We start from the raw sequence: 21955 nt of genomic DNA, 5'->3' as shown, positions 1-21955 counted from the left end.
TCAAAACAATACAGCGCAAAAACATAGCCCCTATACAACCCCATATATGGGAAAAATAAGGTTATAGGGGTTGGAAGAGAACATTTGAAGCATACGGATTTATTTTAAATAAGGGGGAGATTTATCGGATCGTGCTGAGGAATAATGGAGTAGTTACCCATAGCAACCAATCAGGTGTCCTGGAGTCAGTGTATGGTGAGTGGCAGGGCTGTGGCTCCAATCCCGGCCAGTACTTTCTATAGCCGCCCCGTATGTGTTCCGGTGCCACCTTCAAATAAATCAGTAACTAAAAAAACTCTGATACAGTTTTACAACATTTTCTGTTTCGGCCTAAAATTTCCCTTTCGGTGCATCCCCAGCAGTGATACCACTTGTTTTCTTGTTTACATTCTTTTAAAAAGGATAATGAGATGATACAAACCTTTATTAGGGGAGGGGCTTATTCACATTTATTCACATTTCTTACATAGACTATTACATGAAATCCTTTGCCTGAACACCCGCCCGTCCCGCCCGTCCCAGTTATTTTTTTGCACCGTCATCTGTAATTTTTATCAATACCATTTATTTTTTTTCGTTTATGAATTGTCAAAAAATTTGCAGTTCTGTACTTGTTTACGTCATTAACCACGTGGTTTCATTAATGTTATATTCTAATAGTTCAGACGTGTTTTCACGCGGCGGCACCACATACCATCCTCAGGACCCTGTGATTTTGCTGTGGGTGTTCCAATCAGATGATTTTTTTCCTGTCTTAAAGGGGTGCTCCCTTTCTTATCCCCCTATCCAAAGGACGTCACGTAACGACTCCGCCCCCGTGTGACATCACCCCTGCTATGCAAGTCTATGGGAGGGGGCGTGTCGGCCGTCACGCCCCCTTCCATAGACTTGCATAGCGGGGGTGAAGGCACATGTGGGCGGAGTTGTGAAGTCACGATACTCCGGCCCCGTGGTCGCCACCCGGCTGTTGGTGAGCTGGCACCGCTGTCTCAGGGCCGGAGTACCCCTTTAAGGGATTAATGGGGTCTAAGGGGTTAATGCTGGACATTGGCCCGAACAGCAATGTCTGGCATTAGCTGTGTCTTAGTTGCTGATAGAAACCTGGACCCACTGGGTATAAAGTGCGTTCAGCTCCTGAATGTGCTTTATACCACGGGCACAGGACGTACATACAGTGACCCCCCCCCCCCGACCTACGATGGCCCCGACATATGATCAAATCGACATACGATGCTTTTTTTTATGTCTGGGCCATCGCATTAAGTGCTATCCGGCAGCGCCAAATGCTTAAGCTGCTGCCGGATAGCAGCTTAATGTTCCCCGTGTGGTGCGGTAAGTATTACTTACCCCTCCACGATGCTCCCGGGTGCCCTCCGGGTCCAGCACTGGTCTTCCGGTGTCTTCTCGGCCCTCTCCGATGACGTCAATACGCTGCTGCGCACGTCATCCAATAGGAATGGCGTATGCAGTGGCGTAATGACGTCGTTGCGGAGGACCGGAGATGACAGCAGAGGACCGGGGTCACCATCGGGAGCGGCGGGGAAAGGTGAGTACAGCATCCTATACTTTACATTGCACGAATCCCTCAACATACAATGGATTCGACAAACGATGGCTCGTTTGGAACGCATTACCATCGTATGTTGAGGGACCACTGTATTCCTTCTGCGTCCATAACGTGTTAAGGCATCATTGCTGGAATAAAACAAATGGCGCTGTAGGACTCGTGATGGTGAGTGCATGGTATGGGTATCCAAAGACTTGTATAGAAAGTTTTGGCCCTATGGGGGGGGGGGGGGGGTCCTTGTGGTGTCTCCATGTTTGAGTCTCTTTCCTAAATCTACACAGTGGTTTTGGTTATGCTACAAGGAGATCGCCTTTTATTGTTACCCAGATGAGTCGCGTCCGTCATAGAGAATCCAATTCTGTTGGATTTTTGGTCACAAGCCGCCCGTGCCTATATGTGACTGTATTGTAGTTCTGTGACAGCATGTACAGACAATTGCTTGTAGGTTTTTATTTTTTTATACTGGTTGTCACCGATAGGTCACTGGCGGCAGCTTCTGTGAGGTTTCCAGTGATGTCAATTTCATGTCAGTGTTTCCCAACCAGGGCGCCTCCAGCTTTTGCAAAATTACAATTACTCGCTCAATCTTTCTCTTGAGATGCCCGCTGTATGAACTCCCCAGAGATGAGCGAGCGCAGCACCAGATCCGGATCACAGAGGCTTGTAGTGTAGAGGCTGCCGGTCCTGGTAGGTGTGTAGAGCAATAGCTGCACTGGAGTGTACACAACCCGAGCTCTGTGCTGCCAGAACCTTTACACTATCAATCTCAGGTCCTGGCAGTAATGAGCTCAGGTTGTGTGCAGTGCAGCTATTACAGTGACCCCCCCCCCCCCGACCTACGATGGCCCCGACATACGATCATTTCATCATACGATTAGGGATCGACCGATATCGTTTTTTTTAGGGCCGATAATCGGTGGCGGTTAGGGCCGATAGCCGATAACCGATATTCCGGCTATTTATCCCCCCACGACACGGCTGCAGATCATTGATTTAAAGCGGGCGCTTTAAATCAATGCACTGCAGTGGCTTTTGCGGGGCCATAGGCCGCCACCTCCACCCGCTTCTCTCCCCCTGCCTGTCTGGGGGTCCGGAGTCCTATCACTGCCACCACTCCCCCACCGCACGGCCCCGGCCCCATTGCCTCTCCCATCCCCGGTTTTATAATTACCTGTTCCCGGGATCCACTCTACATCTGGCTCCGGTGGCGTCCTCCTGAGCGGTCACTGTGCGCACTGACGGTCACGTCGCGTCACTCGTCATTGCGCACAGCGTAACGCAGGACGCAGCAGGAGCCAGAAGCAGCGTGGGCCCCAGGAACAGGTAATTATAAAACCGGGGATGGGGGAGGCAATGGGGACGGGACGGAGCGACGCGGTGCGGCTGGTCAGGGGGGGGGGGGGGGGGGGTGTCGGACGCGGTGCGGTGGGTGGGGCATTATCGGCAAGGTAATTGCCGATACCGATAATGCCCAAAATCGTGATTATCTGCCGACAATATCAGCCAAACCGATAATCTGTCGATCCCTACATACGATGCTTTTGTATGTCGGGGCCATCGCATAAACGTCTATCCCGCAGCACAGACTGCTTCAGCTGCCCCCGGATAGCTGTTTACGTGCCCCGTGTGGTCCGCTGACGATCACTTACCTGTCCTCGGGGCTCCGGCGCGTCCTCTTTGGGATCCTCTGCATCGTTGGCGCTCTCCATCGTCGTCATCACGTCGCTGCGCACGCCGTCCCATCATCCAATAGGATCGGTGTGTGTGTGTGTAGCAACGTGATGGCGGCGACAGAGCGTGGATGCCGGGGAAGCAGAGGCCTTGCCGGAGTGGCGGGTACAGGTGAGTACAACTTCCTCTAACAGTGGTCTACAACTTGCGGACCTCCAGATGTTGCAAAACTACAACACCCAGCATGCCCAGACAGCGGCATGCTGGGTGTTGTAGTTTTGCAACATCTGGAGGTCCGTAGGTTGTAGACCACTGTCCTATACTTTACATTGCACGGATCCCTCAACATACGATGGTTTCAACAAACAATGGTCCGTTTGGAACGGATTCCCATCGTATGTTGAGGGACCACTGTACTCTACACACCTACCAGGACCGGCAGCCGCTACACTACAAGCCTCTTTGAGCATGGGACTGAACCAGGATCTGGTGCCGCACTCGCTCATCTCTGGGGAGTTCAAATATGGGGCATCTGAAGAGAAATAGATTGTGCCGGTACTACTACCCCCATCATCCCCTACATTTGCAGGATGATATGGAGAATCCTTCCATGTTTTCCCATTGTCTTTTATGCAGATCTCTTATCGGTGCACGTTGTTCTGTTTCTCCTGATTCACTGGTGTTTCCTTTTTATTACAGTCTTATGACGCTTTACAATAATGTTCAATAAATCTTTTGGCACGCCCTTCGGAGGCGGCTCAGGAGCGTTTGGAGCAACATCAACTTTTGGGCAAAGTGAGTATAAATTGTCTGCATGTATAGGCGGTCTATAGATACATGGTCCCCCGATGCCATACATGACCTTTTATCTCCTCCCGGACCCGATACCCCCTCTGCCTGCTGTAATAGATGCCCGCTTACTCTAGTTGGCACTTCGGGGGCTGACTTTGGGTCCCGTAGCTTCTGGTTTATCGGTGTTGGTGTTTCTGATTCCCTGTAAGCCCTGGAGCCTGTTTAGGGATAACACTGAGATACACTTCCCCTTAGTGTGGTCTTATGATGGTAGAGGAGACCTTTGTCCAGGTTTGGCACATCTGTACGCTCATTAATCCTGTTGTTCTTTTCATTTTCTCAGCGCCTGGTTTTGGAACGTCGACCGCCACCGGTTTTGGGAGTTCAACCTTTGGCACCACCAACAACAGCGGCGGCTTGTTTGGAGCCACCCAGAATAAACCAGGTAGGAGCTGCTGGTTCCTATGGGGGCTTCATGCCTCGTGTTCTGTATAGGTGTTAGTTGCTTCATATTGAGTAAATCACCGGACCGCTATAATATAACATTTATTCAATATCGCATTTATAAGGGTAAAGAAGATCCAAAGACCATCAATACCACATAAAGGGCAACCTTTTGCAGTGGACCCTATCTTGGTGCTGACTCAGACTGATACTGTAAAACCAGATACTATAAATATTCACAGCCAGACGAACAGTAGTGAGTGAGCAACTAAGGGCCAGCAGGATCATCATTGGTCTGCTGTAATTTGGGCTGAACCTAAGAGTGGTTATAACTAGGACCTGCTGAACGTTAAATGGGCACTGTCACCAAACTTTTTTTTCTTTTGATATGTTGTAGTACTTATTCGGGGTAGTGCTGCGGCGCTAACAAAGTTATTGTTTTCAACACAGGGTGTCTCCAGTTGTTTCACCACTCCAACTCCCAGCATGCCCTGACAGCCAGTAGATGTTAGGGCAAGCTGGGAGTTGTAGTGGTGAAACAGCTGGAGGCACCCTGTATAGGTGAACTAAGGGCGGAAATGTCGGCCCCAGCAGGCATCAGTGACGTCGTGCCTGCTGGGGAAGTCTGCCTGGTAGTGAGCCAGGCAGACAAAAAAAGCATTTTTAATATAGTAAAAATGTAAAGGCAGGGAGGGGGTTAGGGATTGATGGGCAAATGGATGATGGAAGCTACCCTTCAAGCTTTATCTCATCTACAGATCTCTTGATGAGCCAAGTGGCTTGAAACGCATTGAACGTTTTTTTCATAAACAGCCAGCAATTAGATGAATACTCTAACAAATCAGTAGTTCTTTTTTGTTTTGATAGACATATACACGTTGTTTAACCTGTTGGGGATGGAGGGCATACCTGTACGCTCTTTGCCCACTCCCTTTTATAACGCGGAGCCACACCGTGACCTTGTGTCATAGCGGGTCGGGCCAGGCCTCTAACAAAGGCGGGGACCTGTGGCTAATAGCGCGCGGCACTGCTGTTTACCCTTAGGCGCGGCGTTCAAAGTTTAACGTTGTGTCTAAAGTGAAAATAAACGAATGCTGGTTAGCTCGGGGCTGTTCAAGATCACCACAGCGAAATTGCTGCATCCCGAAGAGCTGTAGGACAGCAGGAGGGTCCTCTTACCTGCCTCCTGGTGTCCGATCGGAAAAATGACTGCTCAGTGCCTGAGATCCAGGCATGAGCAGTCAAAGTGCAAAATAATTGATCAATGGTTTCCTATGTGTTATAGTCTCCTATGGGATAACATTGCAAGAAAAGTAAAAAAATAAATAAATAAATAAAAAGTAAATAAATAACATTTAACTCCTTCCCTAATAAGTTTGAATCACCCCCCTTTGCCATTTAAAAAAAAAATGTGAATAAAAAAAATATATGTGGTATCGCCGCGTGTGGAAATGTCCGAATTATAAAAATATATTGTTAGTTAAACCGTATGGTCAATGGCGTACATGCAAAAAATTCCAAAGTCCAAAATAGCCTATCTGGTCACTTTATCATGAAAAAAATAAATAAAAAGCGATCAAAAAGACCGATCAATACAAAAATGGTACCGCTAAAAACATCAGATCACGGCGCAAAAAATGAGCCCTCATACCGACCCGTATGCGGAAAAATAAAATAGTTATAGGGGTCAGAAGATGACAATTTGAAAAGTATAAATTTTCGTGCATGTAGTTACTATTTTTTCCAGAAGTGCGACAAAATCACCTATATAAGTAGGGGATCATTATAGTCGGATGGACCTACAGAATAAAGATAAGTGTCATTTTTACTGAAAAATTTACTGCGTAGAAATGGAAGCGCCAAAAATAATCCATCATATGGATTTTTATGTGCAAAATTGAAAGGATTATGATTTTTAAATGGTAAAGAGGAAAAAAATTAGTGCAAAAACTGAAAAACCTTCCGTCCCCAAGGGGTTGATGACAGGGTTTGACTTAACATTTGGATATGTGATTCCAGTGTTACTTTATGACCATGTTGGGTGGTCTGTATGAGGGGTCATTATTTTTTGTCAAACATTGTGCACCGTTTATATCATTTGGGTTGTCCTTGGTACGTTATCTATTAATCTCCCCTTTTTTTTTTTTTTTTTTTTTTTTTTAAAACCTCTACACTCCTGTCCTTATCACTCACCATCTCTATTATGTCCAGGCAATAGGCTTATTCCCTCTAGACCTTTATCTATTCAGAGGTAGATAGGAGTGAGACATTGAGCCTGTTCCTCAGTCTGTATCTTAGGGTCTTAGCAGGAGGCTTGAAGGTTAAAGGGGTTGTGCGCTGCCCTGCAGTTCGGAGCTCCGCTCACAGCGTCCGGAAGTTCATTACGCCGAACACTGTGTGCGGGCTTCTGTGTTCTCGCCCGCCCCCTCAACGAAAGTCTATGGGAAGGGGGCGCGACCGCTGTCACGCCCCCTTCCCATAGACTTTGGTAGAGGGGGCGGGCGAGACGTCACGAAGGGGCCGGGTGTGACGTCACGCCTGGCGGCCGCGGACACGGGAGCCCACACACAGCGTTCGGAGTAATGAACTTCCGAACGCTGTGAGGCGAGCTCCGAACTGCAGGGCAGCGCACAACCCCTTTAAGTTCCGGCATGGGCCCCCTTATCAGGGCGTACACACTGCTTAGATATTGGTTTAGGTATTAATAGAAATGAGTGCAAAAGCAACACAAAGAACCGCGCACTCACCGCTTCACCGATGACTTCGTGCTCCAGCACTGGATGGAATGGATGGGACTGCAGGAACAGCTTGGAGCCCTTAAAGGCTTTGCCTCTGAGCCCCCCAAGCTGTTCCTGCAGTCCCATCCAGCGTTGGAGCAGGACGTCGTCGGTGAAGCGGTGAGTGCAGGGTTCTTTGGGGCTTTTGCACTCCTATTAATACCTGTTATTACTTATGTTATTCCCCGGACTTCCGGACCACAACCCCAGGCATCACTACCCGACAGCTTGGTTGTGTGACCCATATCTAAGCCTGGGAGGAGTTAGGGCATATAGTGGTGCCGCCTGAGCTCTTGCTAGAGATTAATGTATAGGTTTAGAGTGAGGGATATAATGCAGGGCTATTGTAGGGTAGGGGCAGCATATCTATCAGGCCCTCCCCAGCTCCATACCCTCCTTCCATATCCCTACTCCACCCTCCTGGCCCTTATTTGTTTATACTCACTACTGGTTGTCTGGCTGTGAATATTGATAGCATCTTTTTTGCTCCTTTTTTTATGCGGTATTTAATAAATGTTTTATGTTTTTAGTGGTTTGGTAATTTTTACTTTTTATTTGTTACACTAATTTGCTATCTATAGAAGGTGATTTTTGCTTCATATTGATCTTGATAATTTTCCCCTCTCACTCACAGGTGGGCTCTTCGGGACGGGAACCTTCAGCCAGCCAGCTACCTCCTCTACAAACACAGGATTCGGCTTTGGGACCTCAACTGGTACAACCAACTCTTTATTTGGGGCCACGAACACAGGGGGCGGCCTCTTCTCCTCTCAGAACAATGCGTTCGGTCAGACGAAGCCTTCAACATTCAGCGGTGAGTCCTGGTAATGCAGAATAAGGCTTCTTTCATGTTATAGAAAGCTCCCGCTACTGCCTATCAGTAGCTGGTCCGTTGGAAGATTGTGGGAGAAAATTGTGCTTGTGACGCAAAAACGGATGTTTGAGAATCCCATTCAAGTGCATAGGATCCTCAGTGCCCGTTATGCCTCCCGTTAGGCACCGTTACAATACCGGGCATTGATGGCCGTAAAAAAGAGCCTTAACGTCCGTCTGTAACGGAGCTTTATCCATAGTGTGAATGTAGCCTATAGTGCAGTGGTCTTGAACCTGCGGACCTCCAGATGTTTCAAAACTACAACTCCCAGCATGCCCGGACAGCCGATGGCTGTCCGGGCATGCTGGGAGTTGTAGTTTTGAAACATCTGGAGGTCCGCAGGTTCAAGACCACTGCTATAGCTACTGGGGGATGTGGGCTGAGAGGGTTTAGGTCTTTATGGTTTCCTCCTCTCGTTCTCTCTGTAGGTTTTGGGACTGCGACAAACAGCACAAGCCTCTTTGGCAACACAAACACCACGGCGAACCCTTTTGGAGGAACGTCCAGCACCCTCTTCGGAACGTCTACGTTCTCTGCGGCTCCGACTGGAACCACCATCAAGTTCAATGTGAGTAAAAACTCTGCAGCCAACAGGTCCAGGGACTTTTCTGGTTGTCTGGCCGATCCTTGTATTTGGTCGACTGGTGACATTGGATACGTTGACTTATTGTTACGGAGTTAAATACCAGTATAAGACTAGGTGAGGGACTTGTATGTTCTCCAGGCACATCTGGAGGCCATGAGTAAAACATGACCGCTCATCAACTCATCTGTGGCATATACACAGGATATGCTATTATTGTCCCCTAGATGTGGGTCCCAACTATTGCAAGAACGAGGGCTGCCTGGGACCATACGAACACCAATCTCTTTCGCATTGACTTTAACAGGAGATATGGTCTAGGCCCACACGCTATGCTTTTTCGTAATTCCAGGAGCTACTTAAACAGTGATGTTCACATTTGAGCATCTTCCATTAAAGTCTATGGGAATTACACATATAGCGAAACTTGCCCGATTGAGCTGCGTTTCCAAATTAGCTCAAAGGGTAGCAAACAGGCTTGTCCGGTGTTCCCCAACTAGGGTGCCTCCAGCTGTTGAAACTACAACTCCCAGCATGCACAGACAGCCTTCATGTCTGATCGCCGGCAGACATGTCCCCTCCATGTATGCAGCATTCGTGCCTCCCCGTCTCTCCCATAGAGCTGTATGGGGAGGGGGCTGCACTACGTGCATTAGCAGATGCACGGCGTGGCAATGCGGGGGCCCATTTGGGAGATCGTGCAGGGTCCCAGCGGTCGGACCAACCACAATCAAACACTTATCCCCTAACCTGTGGATAGGGTATAAGTTGTGTTTGCCGCAGGAGATATAAAGGGGAGATTTGTCAAACTCTGCTGAGGAAAGAGTAGTTGCCCATAGCAACCAATCAGATAGGTGTGTACCCCTAGAGTGTCCTGGAGTCAATGTATGGTGAGTGGCAGGGCTGTGGCTCCAAGCTCGGCCAGTACCTTCTATAGCCGCCCCGTAAAGTACATCAGTAACTAAAAAATTCTGATAATACAGTTTACAAAAACTATGTTGAAAAAGTTGGGTGGGGCAATGCATTTTCGGTTTGGCTAAGCACAGCCTAAATTTTCGGTTTCTGCCCAAAATTTCCCTTTCGGTGCATCCCTAGTAACAATAATGAATATACAGTTGAATAAGCTTATTGGCAGCTGGAGAAAGTGGAAGAGTAATATTATATTCTAGAGAACAAAGTATTAAAGGGGTTATCCCAAGAGTGCAACTTGCCACCTGTCTACAGGTGACAGTATCTGATTAGTGGGGTCCTACAACCAGCACCCCACCTATTGAGTGGTCTCCCCTGTCCCCATACATTCTGCTTCTAGCTGTTAACTCCCACAAGAGAATGCAGCGCGAGTCTACATGCTTAAGCGCCGTTGCTTTGCCGTTGCTTTGCCGTTGCTTTGCCGTTGCTTTGCCGTTGCTTTGCCGTTGCTTTGCCGTTGCTTTGCCGTTGCTTTGCCGTTGCTTTGCCGTTGCTTTGCCGTTGCTTTGCCGTTGCTTTGCCGTTGCTTTGCCGTTGCTTTGCCGTTGCTTTGCCGTTGCTTTGCCGTTGCTTTGCCGTTGCTTTGCCGTTGCTTTGCCGTTGCTTTGCCGTTGCTTTGCCGTTGCTTTGCCGTTGCTTTGCCGTTGCTTTGCTGCCGTTGATCAGTGGTTGTGATTTTCAGTCTTCAGACCTCAGCTACTTCTGTTCTTGGCTTTTCAGGCTCCTTCTGGAACAGACACTATGGCGAAGGGCGGTGTGACGACCAACATCAGCACCAAGCACCAGTGTATCACCGCCATGAAGGAGTATGAGAGCAAGTCTCTGGAGGTGAGTGCCGGCGCCCTGTCCGTGGCTCCGGCCCTTCTCATTGGTTCTCATGTTTGGTTACTGACTGTTTCTACTTGCAGGAACTGCGTTTAGAAGACTATCAGGCCAACAGGAAGGGCCCACAGAACCCAGTTGGAGCAGCCACTGCTACAGGCCTGTTTGGCCCGGCCACAGCCACATCCAGCGCCACCACCGGCCTCTTTGGGACGACTCCGTCCAGCAGCAGCTTTTCATTTGGCAATAAAAATGCCTTTGGACAGAGTAAGTCGTGGCTTCTGTAGATTGTTGGACGTTGTTGTGCCGGTGATTTTACTAACTGGTTTTCTTATTGTAACAATGTATAGCAGGTGCTAACACGTTTGGCGCAAACACAGGCGGTCTGTTCGGCCAGCCCGCCGCCCAGCCGGCCACTAGCTTGTTCAATAAACCCTTCGGCCCAGCAACGACCACACAGAACACCGGCTTCTCCTTTGGAAACACAAACACCCTGGGTCAGCCGCAGACCAGCACTATGGTGAGTGCCGTGGTTCACTATGTTGTGCGTTGTGATAACAGCAACGTAAGTGCTTCATGTCGTGTGTCCTCCGCAGGGTCTCTTCGGAAACACTCAGGCCACTCAGTCCACCGGCCTCTTCGGCACGTCCACTAACACCAACGCAGGCTCGGCATTTGGAGCAGGGAGCAGCTTATTTGGACAGACCAGCAATACGCCGTTCGGGGGTGTCGGGAGTTCGGTACGTAGATTACTGGGCAAAATGGGCTAAGTCCCAGGAGCCGGGTGGCTAGATTCTTTTTGGTGCTGATGTTAGAGGTATTCTCAACTCCAAAAGTCATGTCCTATATCTTCTTCTGAGGAGAGAAGCCCATTAGGGACAGTGGGACCACCATGGGAGTTTTGGAAATTGTGGATTGGAAGGGGAAAACTTATGCAGTTGGTAGCACCCCTTTAAAGGAAAACGTGCGGGTGAACAGGAGACTGATGCGGGGTCTCGAACTGCTATACTTGTCTGCAGCATCGATTCCCCCAAAGGTTCCTCTCTTCCAGCACTGATTTGCGTTTTGAGACAGGCCCGCTGGCTGGGTTTTAATATTTATTAAGCACCGGTCACGTGAGCGCTCAAGCCTACTGAGCACTCGCGTGACCGGCGCTTATGAATATTTAAATCTAACCGGCAGGCCCGCCTCGAAGTGCTGGAATAGGGGGAACTTTGGAGTGGGGCTCCGGACTGCCAGTAGTTGCAGCAGTCAGTCCCGGCATCGGTCTCCTGTTCACCCGCACTATATAACTTGGTGTATCGGGTTATAGTACAGGTGACAGTTCTCCTTTAACTACTTCCATGCATGTGGAGCTTCACAAACTATATAGAACGAGAGGAGTCCAGTGGGATCACACCCATTAGGCCAGTTTCATGCAAGTCCTGGCCTGAATGCGTCTGATGTCCCAAATTGACGTCTGACGAGTTCAGGCGGGACTTGTGTCCATAATACGTCTGTGACACCATCATGACTCCGGTCGGCTCACTTTTGTACAGTGTCTGTTTTTTTGCCAGACTGAAAACTGGTCGTCTGTGCTTTTCAGTCAAGCAAAAAAAAAAAAGATTCTGCCTGAAAATGAGCCGTCTGACTAATCAAAATGGACGGGATACGACTGCATTCGGATTTCTAATTCTCCCACCGCATTTGACTGCCGGTTGCCCAAATGGTGATGTAAATGCAGCCTAAAAAAGGTCCTCATGCAGGGGGAACCGCACCGCGACCGCCACCCCCTCGACCCGCCGCACCGCACCCCCGACCCACCGCACCCCCCACCGTGATGCTAGGCGCCGCTGCGCAGTGACGCCCGTGCACGACGACGCACCTGACGTCACGGCGTAGCGGCGTCTATGCAGCGTACTAGGCCGGAGCCAGCCCGGAGTGGAGAAGACCGTGGGAGAAGGACAGCCCGGACCGGTCCACTCTTCACCCGGAACGCCCCCGGACACTACAGGAAGGAAGGATGGATGGCCGGGACCACCCTCATTACGGGTAAGTTTAATTTTTTTATTGACTCGGAGGGTGGGGGAGGGGCCCGACCAGTATAGCGGTATGGGAAAAAGTCCAAACCGGTATACCGCCTAGCATCACGGTGGGGGGTGCGGTGGGTCGGGGGTGCGGTGCGGCGGGTCGAGGGGGTGGCGGTCGCGGTGCGGTGGGGGCGGTGCGGGGCATTATCGGCAAGATAATGCCGATACCGATAATGCCCAAAATCGTGATTATCGGCCATACCGATAATCGGTCGATCCCTAATGTATATAGTGTATGTGTGTGTGTGTGTGTGTATATATGTGTGTGTGTGTGTGTGTGTGTGTATATATTTATATATATTTATTTATATTTATTATTCTCTTCAGTGGTCTCGTTGAGTCTCTGGTGTCAGCCTTGTGCCCATCAGCGGCTCATTATTCGTTTCATGTCTTCTCTTACAGACCTTGTTCAATAACAAACCCACCGGCTTTGGGACGACCACCACAAGCGCCCCGGCATTTGGCACTGGATCTGGAGGACTGTTTGGTAACGTTGCTACTGAAAGCTTCATACGATGAGTCCAGTTCATAGGTTACAGGGCTTCATTATAATCCACTACAGAGGTTATAGGGCTTCATTATAATCCACTACAGAGGTTATAGGGCTTCATTATAATCCACTACAGAGGTTATAGGGCTTCATTATAATCCACTACAGAGGTTATAGGGCTTCATTATAATCCACTACAGAGGTTACAGGGCTTCATTATAATCCACTACAGAGGTTATAGGGCTTCATTATAATCCACTGCAGATGATATAGGGCTTCATTATAATCCACTACAGAGGTTATAGGGCTTCATTATAACACACTGCAGAGGTTATAGGGCTTCATTATAACACACTGCAGAGGTTATAGGGCTTCATTAGAATACACTACAGAGGTTATAGGGCTTCATTAGAATACACTGCAGAGGTTATAGGGCTTCATTAGAATACAGTACAGAGGTTATAGGGCTTCATTATAATACACTGCAGAGGTTATAGGGCTTCATTAGAATACACTACAGAGGTTATAGGGCTTCATTAGAATACAGTACAGAGGTTATAGGGCTTCATTAGAATACACTGCAGAGGTTATAGGGCTTCATTAGAATACACTACAGAGGTTATAGGGCTTCATTAGAATACACTGCAGAGGTTATAGGGCTTCATTAGAATACACTGCAGAGGTTATAGGGCTTCATTAGAATACAGTACAGAGGTTATAGGGCTTCATTATAATACACTGCAGAGGTTATAGGGCTTCATTAGAATACACTGCAGAGGTTATAGGGCTTCATTAGAATACACTGCAGAGGTTATAGGGCTTTATTAGAATACACTGCAGAGGTTATAGGGCTTCATTAGAATACACTGAAGAGGTTATAGGGCTTCATTAGAATACACTGCAGAGGTTATAGGGCTTCATTAGAATACACTGCAGAGGTTATAGGGCTTCATTAGAATACACTGCAGAGGTTATAGGGCTTCATTAGAATACACTGCAGAGGTTATAGGGCTTCATTAGAATACAGTACAGAGGTTATAGGGCTTCATTAGAATACACTGCAGAGGTTATAGGGCTTCATTAGAATACAGTACAGAGGTTATAGGGCTTCATTAGAATACACTGCAGAGGTTATAGGGCTTCATTAGAATACAGTACAGAGGTTATAGGGCTTCATTAGAATACACTGCAGAGGTTATAGGGCTTCATTAGAATACACTGCAGAGGTTATAGGGCTTCATTAGAATACAGTACAGAGGTTATAGGGCTTCATTAGAATACACTGCAGAGGTTATAGGGCTTCATTAGAATACACTGCAGAGGTTATAGGGCTTCATTAGAATACAGTACAGAGGTTATAGGGCTTCATTAGAATACAGTACAGAGGTTATAGGGCTTCATTAGAATACAGCAGCAGATTCCGCCACGCGGCGTCTCATTCCTGGTAGGGTATTTGAAATCCATTCAGTAGGGTTTCTGCCTCCGCCGGTCACCCATTACATGTACGCCGCACCTGCTGCTAGAGTTCCAGTATCCCATGGTTGGGTGAGGTTTATGGGTGCCAGGGACCCTATACCAATAGGCCGGGCCATGGTCTGCGTGGTTCCCCCAGCATATTCAGTGGACCCTATACCAGTAAGCCAGACGGTGGTCTGTGTGGTCTTCGACATATCCAATGGACCCTATACCAGTAAGCCAGACGGTATTCTGCATGGTTCTTCAGCTGCTGTTCCCCATCATGAGGCTGCTGTGTACAGGGCTGGAGTTTCCTGTACCTCACTTATCATGTGAGGGGTGTCCCTGCATGCACTGGACCCTACACCAGTTAGCTAACCATTGGTCTGCTTGGTTTCCTACACCGATACGCCATCCATCGTATATCTGCTGTGCTCGCGGGCACCGTCCAGTGCCCCACCTTCCCTGAGGTACCCGCAGGTGTGGGCTTGTTGTTTTCACAGGACCCTATACCAGTCAGCAATGGTTTCCCACTCCACCGGGTACCTACCACGTTCAGTTCACCCACTTCATACCTGCCATACCACAGGTTCTGTTATTCCACTGTCGATGAGGTGTCTGGATGATTCACCTTGTGTTCCAGGAATTCCTATACCAGTAGGCCAGACGTCGTCTGCACGGCTTCCTAATATACCAAGTCACCTGCCCCATACCTGCTGCGTCCGTGGCCTAAGTCCTGCTTTGTTACATCCCATCAGTGTCTGTGTCCCCCAATGAAGAGCAACCGAGAAAACTACTGTGACAAAACTGATGACCTCACTTCCAGTGGGCGGGCATATCCTGCCAGGGAGGAGCCCACTTTTTTTTTTTCCAAGTTTCAGCGCCTCCTAGTGGCAGGAGCATATACCATCAGTAAGATGTCCCCCAATGAAGGCCACGAGATTTTACAGTGAATACAAAAAAAAATATCTCCTCTTTCTTATTCCTAAACATCTCACTTGTTCTGCAGGTTTTGGAGCCAATAATACGGGCAGCAGTCTCTTTGGCAACAAGGCGGCACCAGGGACATTGGGGCCTGGCCTCGGCACCGGCTTTGGACAAGGTAGATTTATTTATTTTGTGCTGACTTGGTTATGAACAATTTGACGATCAGTGAAGGAGATGAGCGGCTGCGAACACCCCTCTCTATCTCCAAGAATCCACGCAGCTTTTTCCTTTTTAATAGGAACTGGTCTTATGCTACCTAAACCACGTATTGGGCAGCATAGAACTGGTGACTGTTCCCTTTAAACATTTAAAGGGGTAGTCCCGTGGAAAACTTTTAATTTATTTATTTATTTTATCAACTGGTGCCAGAAAGTTAAACAGACTTGTAATTTACTTCTATTAAACATTTTTTTTTATATTTCTAGTACTTTTTAGGGGCTGTATACTACAGAGGAAATGCTCATCTTTTTGGATTTCTCTTCTGTCACGACCACAGTGCTCTCTGCTGACACCTCTGTCCATTTTAGGAACTGTCCAGAGCAGGAGAAAATCCCCATAGCAAACATATGCTGCTATGGACAGAGGTGTCAGCAGAGAGCACTGTGGTTGTGACAGAAGATACCGTATTTTTCGCCCTATTGGACGCACCGGCATATAAGACGCACCCAATTTTAAAGGTGCAAAATCTAGAAAAAAAAATTCTGAACCTACCAGTGATCTTCAACCTGCGGACCTCCAGATGTTTCAAAACTAAAACTCCCAGCATGCCTGCACAGCCAACGGCTGTCCGGGCATGCTGGGAGTTGTAGTTTTGCAACATCTGGAGGTCCGCAGGTTGAAGACCACTGGTATAGGAGGTAATACTCACGTGTCCCCGCCGCTCCGGACCATCACCACTGCCCTGGATGTTGCTCCATTGCTGTTCGCGTGTCCCCGACGCTCTGGACGTCTTCTTCACCGGGATCCACGCTCTCCGTTGCCGTCATCACGTCGCTACGCACGCTGATCCTATTGGATGACGGGACGGCGTGTGCGACGTCGTGATGACGTCGAAGGAGAGCGCCGTCCATGCAGGGGATCCCGGCACGGAGCAAACACAGAGGAGGCAGGTAAGGTTCCTCCCGGTGTCCTGTTAGCTGTTCGGGACGCCGCGACTTCACCGCGGCGGTCCCGAACAGCCTGACTGAGCAGCTGGGTCAGTGTCACTTTCGCTTTAGATGCGGCGGTCAGCTTTGATTGCTGCGTCTGAAGGGTTAATACAGGGCATCACCGTGATCGGTGATGTCCTGAATTAGCCGCGGCTCCCGGCCGTTGATGGCCGCAGGGACCGCTGCGATAGGTGTGTATTTGCCGTATAAAACGCACAAACTCTCCCCCCACCCCCGGGGAAGAAACTGGGGAAGAAAGTGTCTTATACGGTGAAAAATAATGTAAATCCAAAAAGAAAAGCATTTCCTCTGAAGGATTAAGAGTTTTTAATAGAAGTAATTTACAAATCTGTTTAACTTTCTTGCACCAGTTGATTTTAAATAGTGTTTCCACGGGAGTACCCCTTTAAGGATATGTGCACCCTGAGGGATATCCACATGGAGATATCCCAGGCGGACATTCCGTGTGCAGCAGGCGCAGATATAACTCGCTGGGACATGCGCCTTCCCAATTAATGGCAATGTAGTCCGGGCCGGAATCCGGAGTTTCTGCAGTTGTTTATCCGAATCCTATTAAGAGTAAGGAGTCTGCTGTGAGCCTGTGTGCACTGTTCACACGGGCCGGATTCCGCATGAAATCAAAGCCCAATATACTTCTATGGGTTCCGCTAGCGGAAATTCCAAAGTGTCCACGGGAGTGCGGAACCCATAGAAGTGTATTGGGCTTTCATTTCAGGTGGATTTGGCCCGTGTGAATAGACCCTATGGCTGTTCTACAGATTATCTGCTGATCCACTGACAGGGATGGGTTCGGCGCTCGGGGGGGGGGGGCGTTCATATCACATTTTTGCCATATTGTTTTGGATTTGAAATCTCTATACAACTGTGTTGGTTTCCTTATCCATTGACTTTCTACAGAAACACTGACTCAAAAAGATTAAGATTTGTAAGTTTGTACTTAAGTTTTTCTACGTTTTTTTTTTCGTGCGCTCAATCACGGTTTTGTGCACGGTTCTGTCCGATTTCTTGGCCTACAATGATTTATAAAACCCTATATCGCCCGTATACGGTTTTATAGCATTGTAGTCAATGCAAATCGCATTGAGCGCAGAAATCGGACGGTTTTATCGGTTTTTGCACACAGATTTGGGGCAATAAAAAAACTGATACAAAACCGTATTGCAAAATCGTGATGTGAATGTAGCCTAATATGGCGCCTCATTTGAGCCTCTGACCACTCGCTGTTATAGAAGAGACTTGTGAGAACATAAAGCAGATAAATCCTGTCTGTGTTCTTGACCTAATCAAATGACAAGTGACGTTCTGTAGGTTCACAAAGGAAGGTTATGGAGTTTATAATCCTCACCGATCACAAACTGTACTGGGGACGAGGCTACATATTCAGGTGCCGGCTGCTGAAAGCTCCTGCTGACACTTTGTAGGGAGAGTCCCGGCTGCTGTAAGCTCCTGCTGACACTTTGTAGGGAGAGTCCTGGCTGCTGTAAGCTCCTGCTGACACTTTGTAGGGAGTGTCCCGGCTGCTGTAAGCTCCTGCTGACACTTTGTAGGTAGAGTCCTGGCTGCTGTAAGCTCCTGCTGACACTTTGTAGGGAGAGTCCCGGCTGCTGTAAGCCCCTGCTGACACTTTGTAGGGAGAGTCCCGGCTGCTGAAAGCTCCTGCTGACACTTTGTAGGGAGAGTCCTGGCTGCTGTAAGCTCCTGCTGAAACTTTGTAGGGAGAGTCCAGGCTGCTGTAAGCTCCTGCTGAAACTTTGTAGGGAGAGTCCTGGCTGCTATAAGCCCTGACTGGGATTTATTTATTGCTCATTGTCCTCTTTGCCCTGCACATTACATGACTCAGGGCCTGCTAAGCACCACAGCAAGTATTGCCTAGTTTCCTTCATTGGTTTTACGCAAAAATTGCTTTCACTCTTAACCCCTTAAGGACCAAGGACGTATGAGTACGTCCTTGGTCCCGCTCCCGTGATATAACGCGGGGTCCCTCAGTGACCCCGCATCATATCACGGCGCGCCCGGCGTCATAGTGAAGCCGGGACCCGCCTCTAATAGCGCACGGCACTGATCGTGGTGCCGTGCGCTATTAACCCTTTAGCCGCGCGCTCAAAGCTGAGCCATGCGGCTAAAAATGAAAGTAAAAAGTGCCAGTTTGCTCAGTTGGCTGTTCGGGATCGCCGCGGCGAAATCGCGTCATCCTGAACAGCATACAGGACAGCCGGAGGGTCCCTACCTGCCTCCATGCTGTCCGATCGCCGAACGACTGCTCAGTGCCTGAGATCCAGACATGAGCAGTCATGCGGCAGAATCGTCGATCACTGGTTTCCTATGAGAAACCAGTGATCAATGATAAAGATCAGTGTGTGCAGTGTTATAGGTCCCTATGGGATAACAATGATCAGTATAAGAGATCAGTGTGTGCAGTGTTATAGGTCTCTATGGGATAATAATGATCAGTATAAGAGATCAATGTGTGCAGTGTTATAGTCTCCTATGGGATAATAATGATCAGTATAAGAGATCAGTGTGTGCAGTGTTATAGGTCCCTATGGTATAACAATGATCAGTATAAGAGATCAGTGTGTGCAGTGTTATAGGTCTCTATGGGATAACAATGATCAGTATAAGAAATCAGTGTTTGCAGTGTTATAGGTCCCTATGGGATAACAATGATCAGTATAAGAGATCAGTGTGTGCAGTGTTATAGGTCCCTATGGGATTACAATGATCAGTATAAGAGATCAGTGTGTGCAGTGTTATACTGATCATTATTATCCCATAGGGACCTATAACACTGCACACACTGATCTCTTATACTGATCATTATTATCCCATAGGAGACTATAAGAGATCAGTGTGTGCAGTGTTATAGTCTCGTATGGGATAATAATGATCAGTATAAGAGATCAGTGTGTGCAGTGTTATAGGTCCCTATGGGAGCTATAACACTGCAAAAAAAGTGAATAAAGATCATTTAACCCCTTCCCTAATAAAAGTTTGAATCGCCCTTTTCCCATAAAAAAAAAGTGTAAATAAAAATAAACATATGTGGTATCGCCGCATACGGAAATGTCCGAATTATAAAAATATATCATTAATTAAACCGCTCGGTCAATGACGTGCGCGCAAAAAAATTCCAAAGTCCAAAATAGTGCATTTTTGGTCACTTTTTATATCAAGAAAAAAACGAATAAAAGATCAATAAGTCCGATCAATGCAAAAATGGTACCATTAAAAACTTCAGATCACGGCGGGGATCATTTTAATCGTATGGACCTACAGAATAAAGAGGTGTCATTTTTACCGAAATATGTACTGTGTAGAAACGGAAGCCCCCAAAAGTTACAAAACGGCGGTTTTTTTTTTCAATTTTGTCTCACAAGGAATTTTTTTTCCGTTTCACCGTAGATTTATTTATTTTTTTTGGGTAATATGACTGATGTCCCTGCAAAGTAGAATTGGTGGTGCAAAAAATAAGCATCATATGGATTTTTAGGTGCAAAATTGAAAGTTATGATTTTTTAAAGGCAAGGAGCAAAAAACGGAACCCATTCCCCCCCCCCCCTGGTCCTTAAGGGGTTAAAGGGGTACGCCACTGTTAGACATTTTATCCCCTATCTAAAGGATAGGGGATAAGATGTCTGACCCCCGCGATTGCCCCCCCCCCCGCAGCAGCCCGGAGCTAAGTTTTGATGTCATGCCTTGCCCCACTCTTGTGATGTCACGACCCCCAGCCCCACCCTTGTGATGTCACGATGCCCCGTCCCCTGCACCGCCCACCATCAGCCTCTGAGAACTTTGCTCCGGGCTGCTGCAGGGGGATTGTGGGGGTCCCCCGCGGCGTGCCCTCTGCGATCACACACTTTTATCCTCTAGCCTTTGGATAAGATGTCCAATAGTGGAGTAATCCTTCCAGTACTTATTAGCAGCTGTATACTACAGAGGAAGTTGTTTTTCTTTTTGGATTTTTCTGTCATGATCACAGTGCTCTCTGCTGACACCCCTGTCCATGTCAGGAACTGTCCAGAGCAGGAGAAAATCCCCATACAATAATCCGGACAGTTACTAAAATGGACAGAGGTGTAAGCAGAGAAACATAAAAGAATTTCCTCTGTCATATACAGCTGCTAATAAGTTACTGGAAGGATTAAGATACATTTTTTAATAGAATAATTTATAAATCAGTTTAACTTTCTGGCATCAGTTAATAAAAAAAAATATATATATATATATATATATTTTTTATAATAATTCCACCGGAGTACAAGTATCACCTTGTTTACACTGGTTGTGGGGTGGAGCGGCCCTGGGACTGGTTTGAGTGGCATTGGGGCTGTTCTGCCTTTGGTCCCCCCCCCCCCCCCCATGGTTTTATCATTCTGAGCGCAGGAGCCACTGCAGCAAGAGAAGTAAGCCCTCCGGCTACCTCAGCAGTGGATCCCCATGATTGCGCTGGGGGGAGGTGGGGGGGGGGGGGGGGGATCCACCCCACTGGACCACCAGGGAGCGTTTAAATGTCCCTTTAGACGCTGCTGTTAACTTTGACAGCTGCGATGTAAAGGGTTAATAGCTGCATGTTGGCTATTAATGGCGGCCCCCCAGCTATAGGAATCAGCAGAAGGCCGCACGGTATGACGCAGGCTCGAGTCGGGAGCCCGTATCCTACAGCGGTTGCCGTCTCAGGTTAATGTTGTTGAGAAGCATTAGATCATTGTGTATGTCGTGGATGTGCGACCATGTCTGTTTTTTCTATTTGAATTCACATTATATAGCAGTGTTTCCCAACCAGGGTGCCTCCAGCTGTTGCAAAACTACAACTCCCAGCATGCCTGGACAGCCGAGCATGTTGTAGCTTTGCAACAGCTGGAGGCACCCTTGTCGGGAAACTATCATACTGTGTCCTGCCTCTTTGTACAAGTTCCTGAGTCCTCTCCAGAATGCTGTACGTTCTCTCCTAATAACCTCATTCTCTTTCTTTCCCTCCTTCTATCCCTCCTTCTCCTTCTTTCCCTCCTTCTATCCCTCCTTCTCCTTCTTTCCCTCCTTCTCCATCATTCCCCCCTCCTCCTCCTCCCTCCTCCTCCTCCTCCTCCCCCCTCCCTCCTCCTCCTTCATTCCCCCCCCTTCTCCTCCTCCTCCCTCCTCCATTCCCCCCCTTCTCCTCCTCCCTCCTCCTTCATTCCCCCTTCTCCTCCTCCTCCTTCATTCCCCCTTCCTCCATCTCCTCATTCCCTCCGCCTCTCACTAATTCCTCACCTCCTTCAATTCCTCTCCTCCTCTCTTCATTCCTCA

At 48.1% G+C, this 21955-nt stretch overlaps 1 protein-coding gene across 7 annotated transcripts in view; it reads left to right on the top strand.

Moving 5' to 3' along the window:
* NUP98 (nucleoporin 98 and 96 precursor) overlaps positions 1–21955 on the top strand; it is a 64554-nt gene that overhangs the window by 3192 nt on the left and 39407 nt on the right. For all 7 annotated transcript variants that reach the window (XM_056560989.1, XM_056560983.1, XM_056560985.1 and 4 more), the window contains exons 2-11: positions 3938–4033; positions 4374–4475; positions 7886–8065; positions 8554–8693; positions 10398–10505; positions 10586–10766; positions 10850–11019; positions 11096–11239; positions 12971–13055; positions 15523–15615. In XM_056560989.1, the coding sequence (XP_056416964.1) occupies positions 3958–4033; positions 4374–4475; positions 7886–8065; positions 8554–8693; positions 10398–10505; positions 10586–10766; positions 10850–11019; positions 11096–11239; positions 12971–13055; positions 15523–15615 (1279 nt within the window). In that variant the 5' untranslated portion in view covers positions 3938–3957. The remainder of the gene's footprint in view (positions 1–3937; positions 4034–4373; positions 4476–7885; positions 8066–8553; positions 8694–10397; positions 10506–10585; positions 10767–10849; positions 11020–11095; positions 11240–12970; positions 13056–15522; positions 15616–21955) is intronic.

This window comes from Hyla sarda, chromosome 2 (assembly GCF_029499605.1).
Source record: "Hyla sarda isolate aHylSar1 chromosome 2, aHylSar1.hap1, whole genome shotgun sequence".
Taxonomy (NCBI): domain Eukaryota; kingdom Metazoa; phylum Chordata; class Amphibia; order Anura; family Hylidae; genus Hyla; species Hyla sarda.
This window is presented reverse-complemented; position numbering and strand designations above follow the sequence as displayed.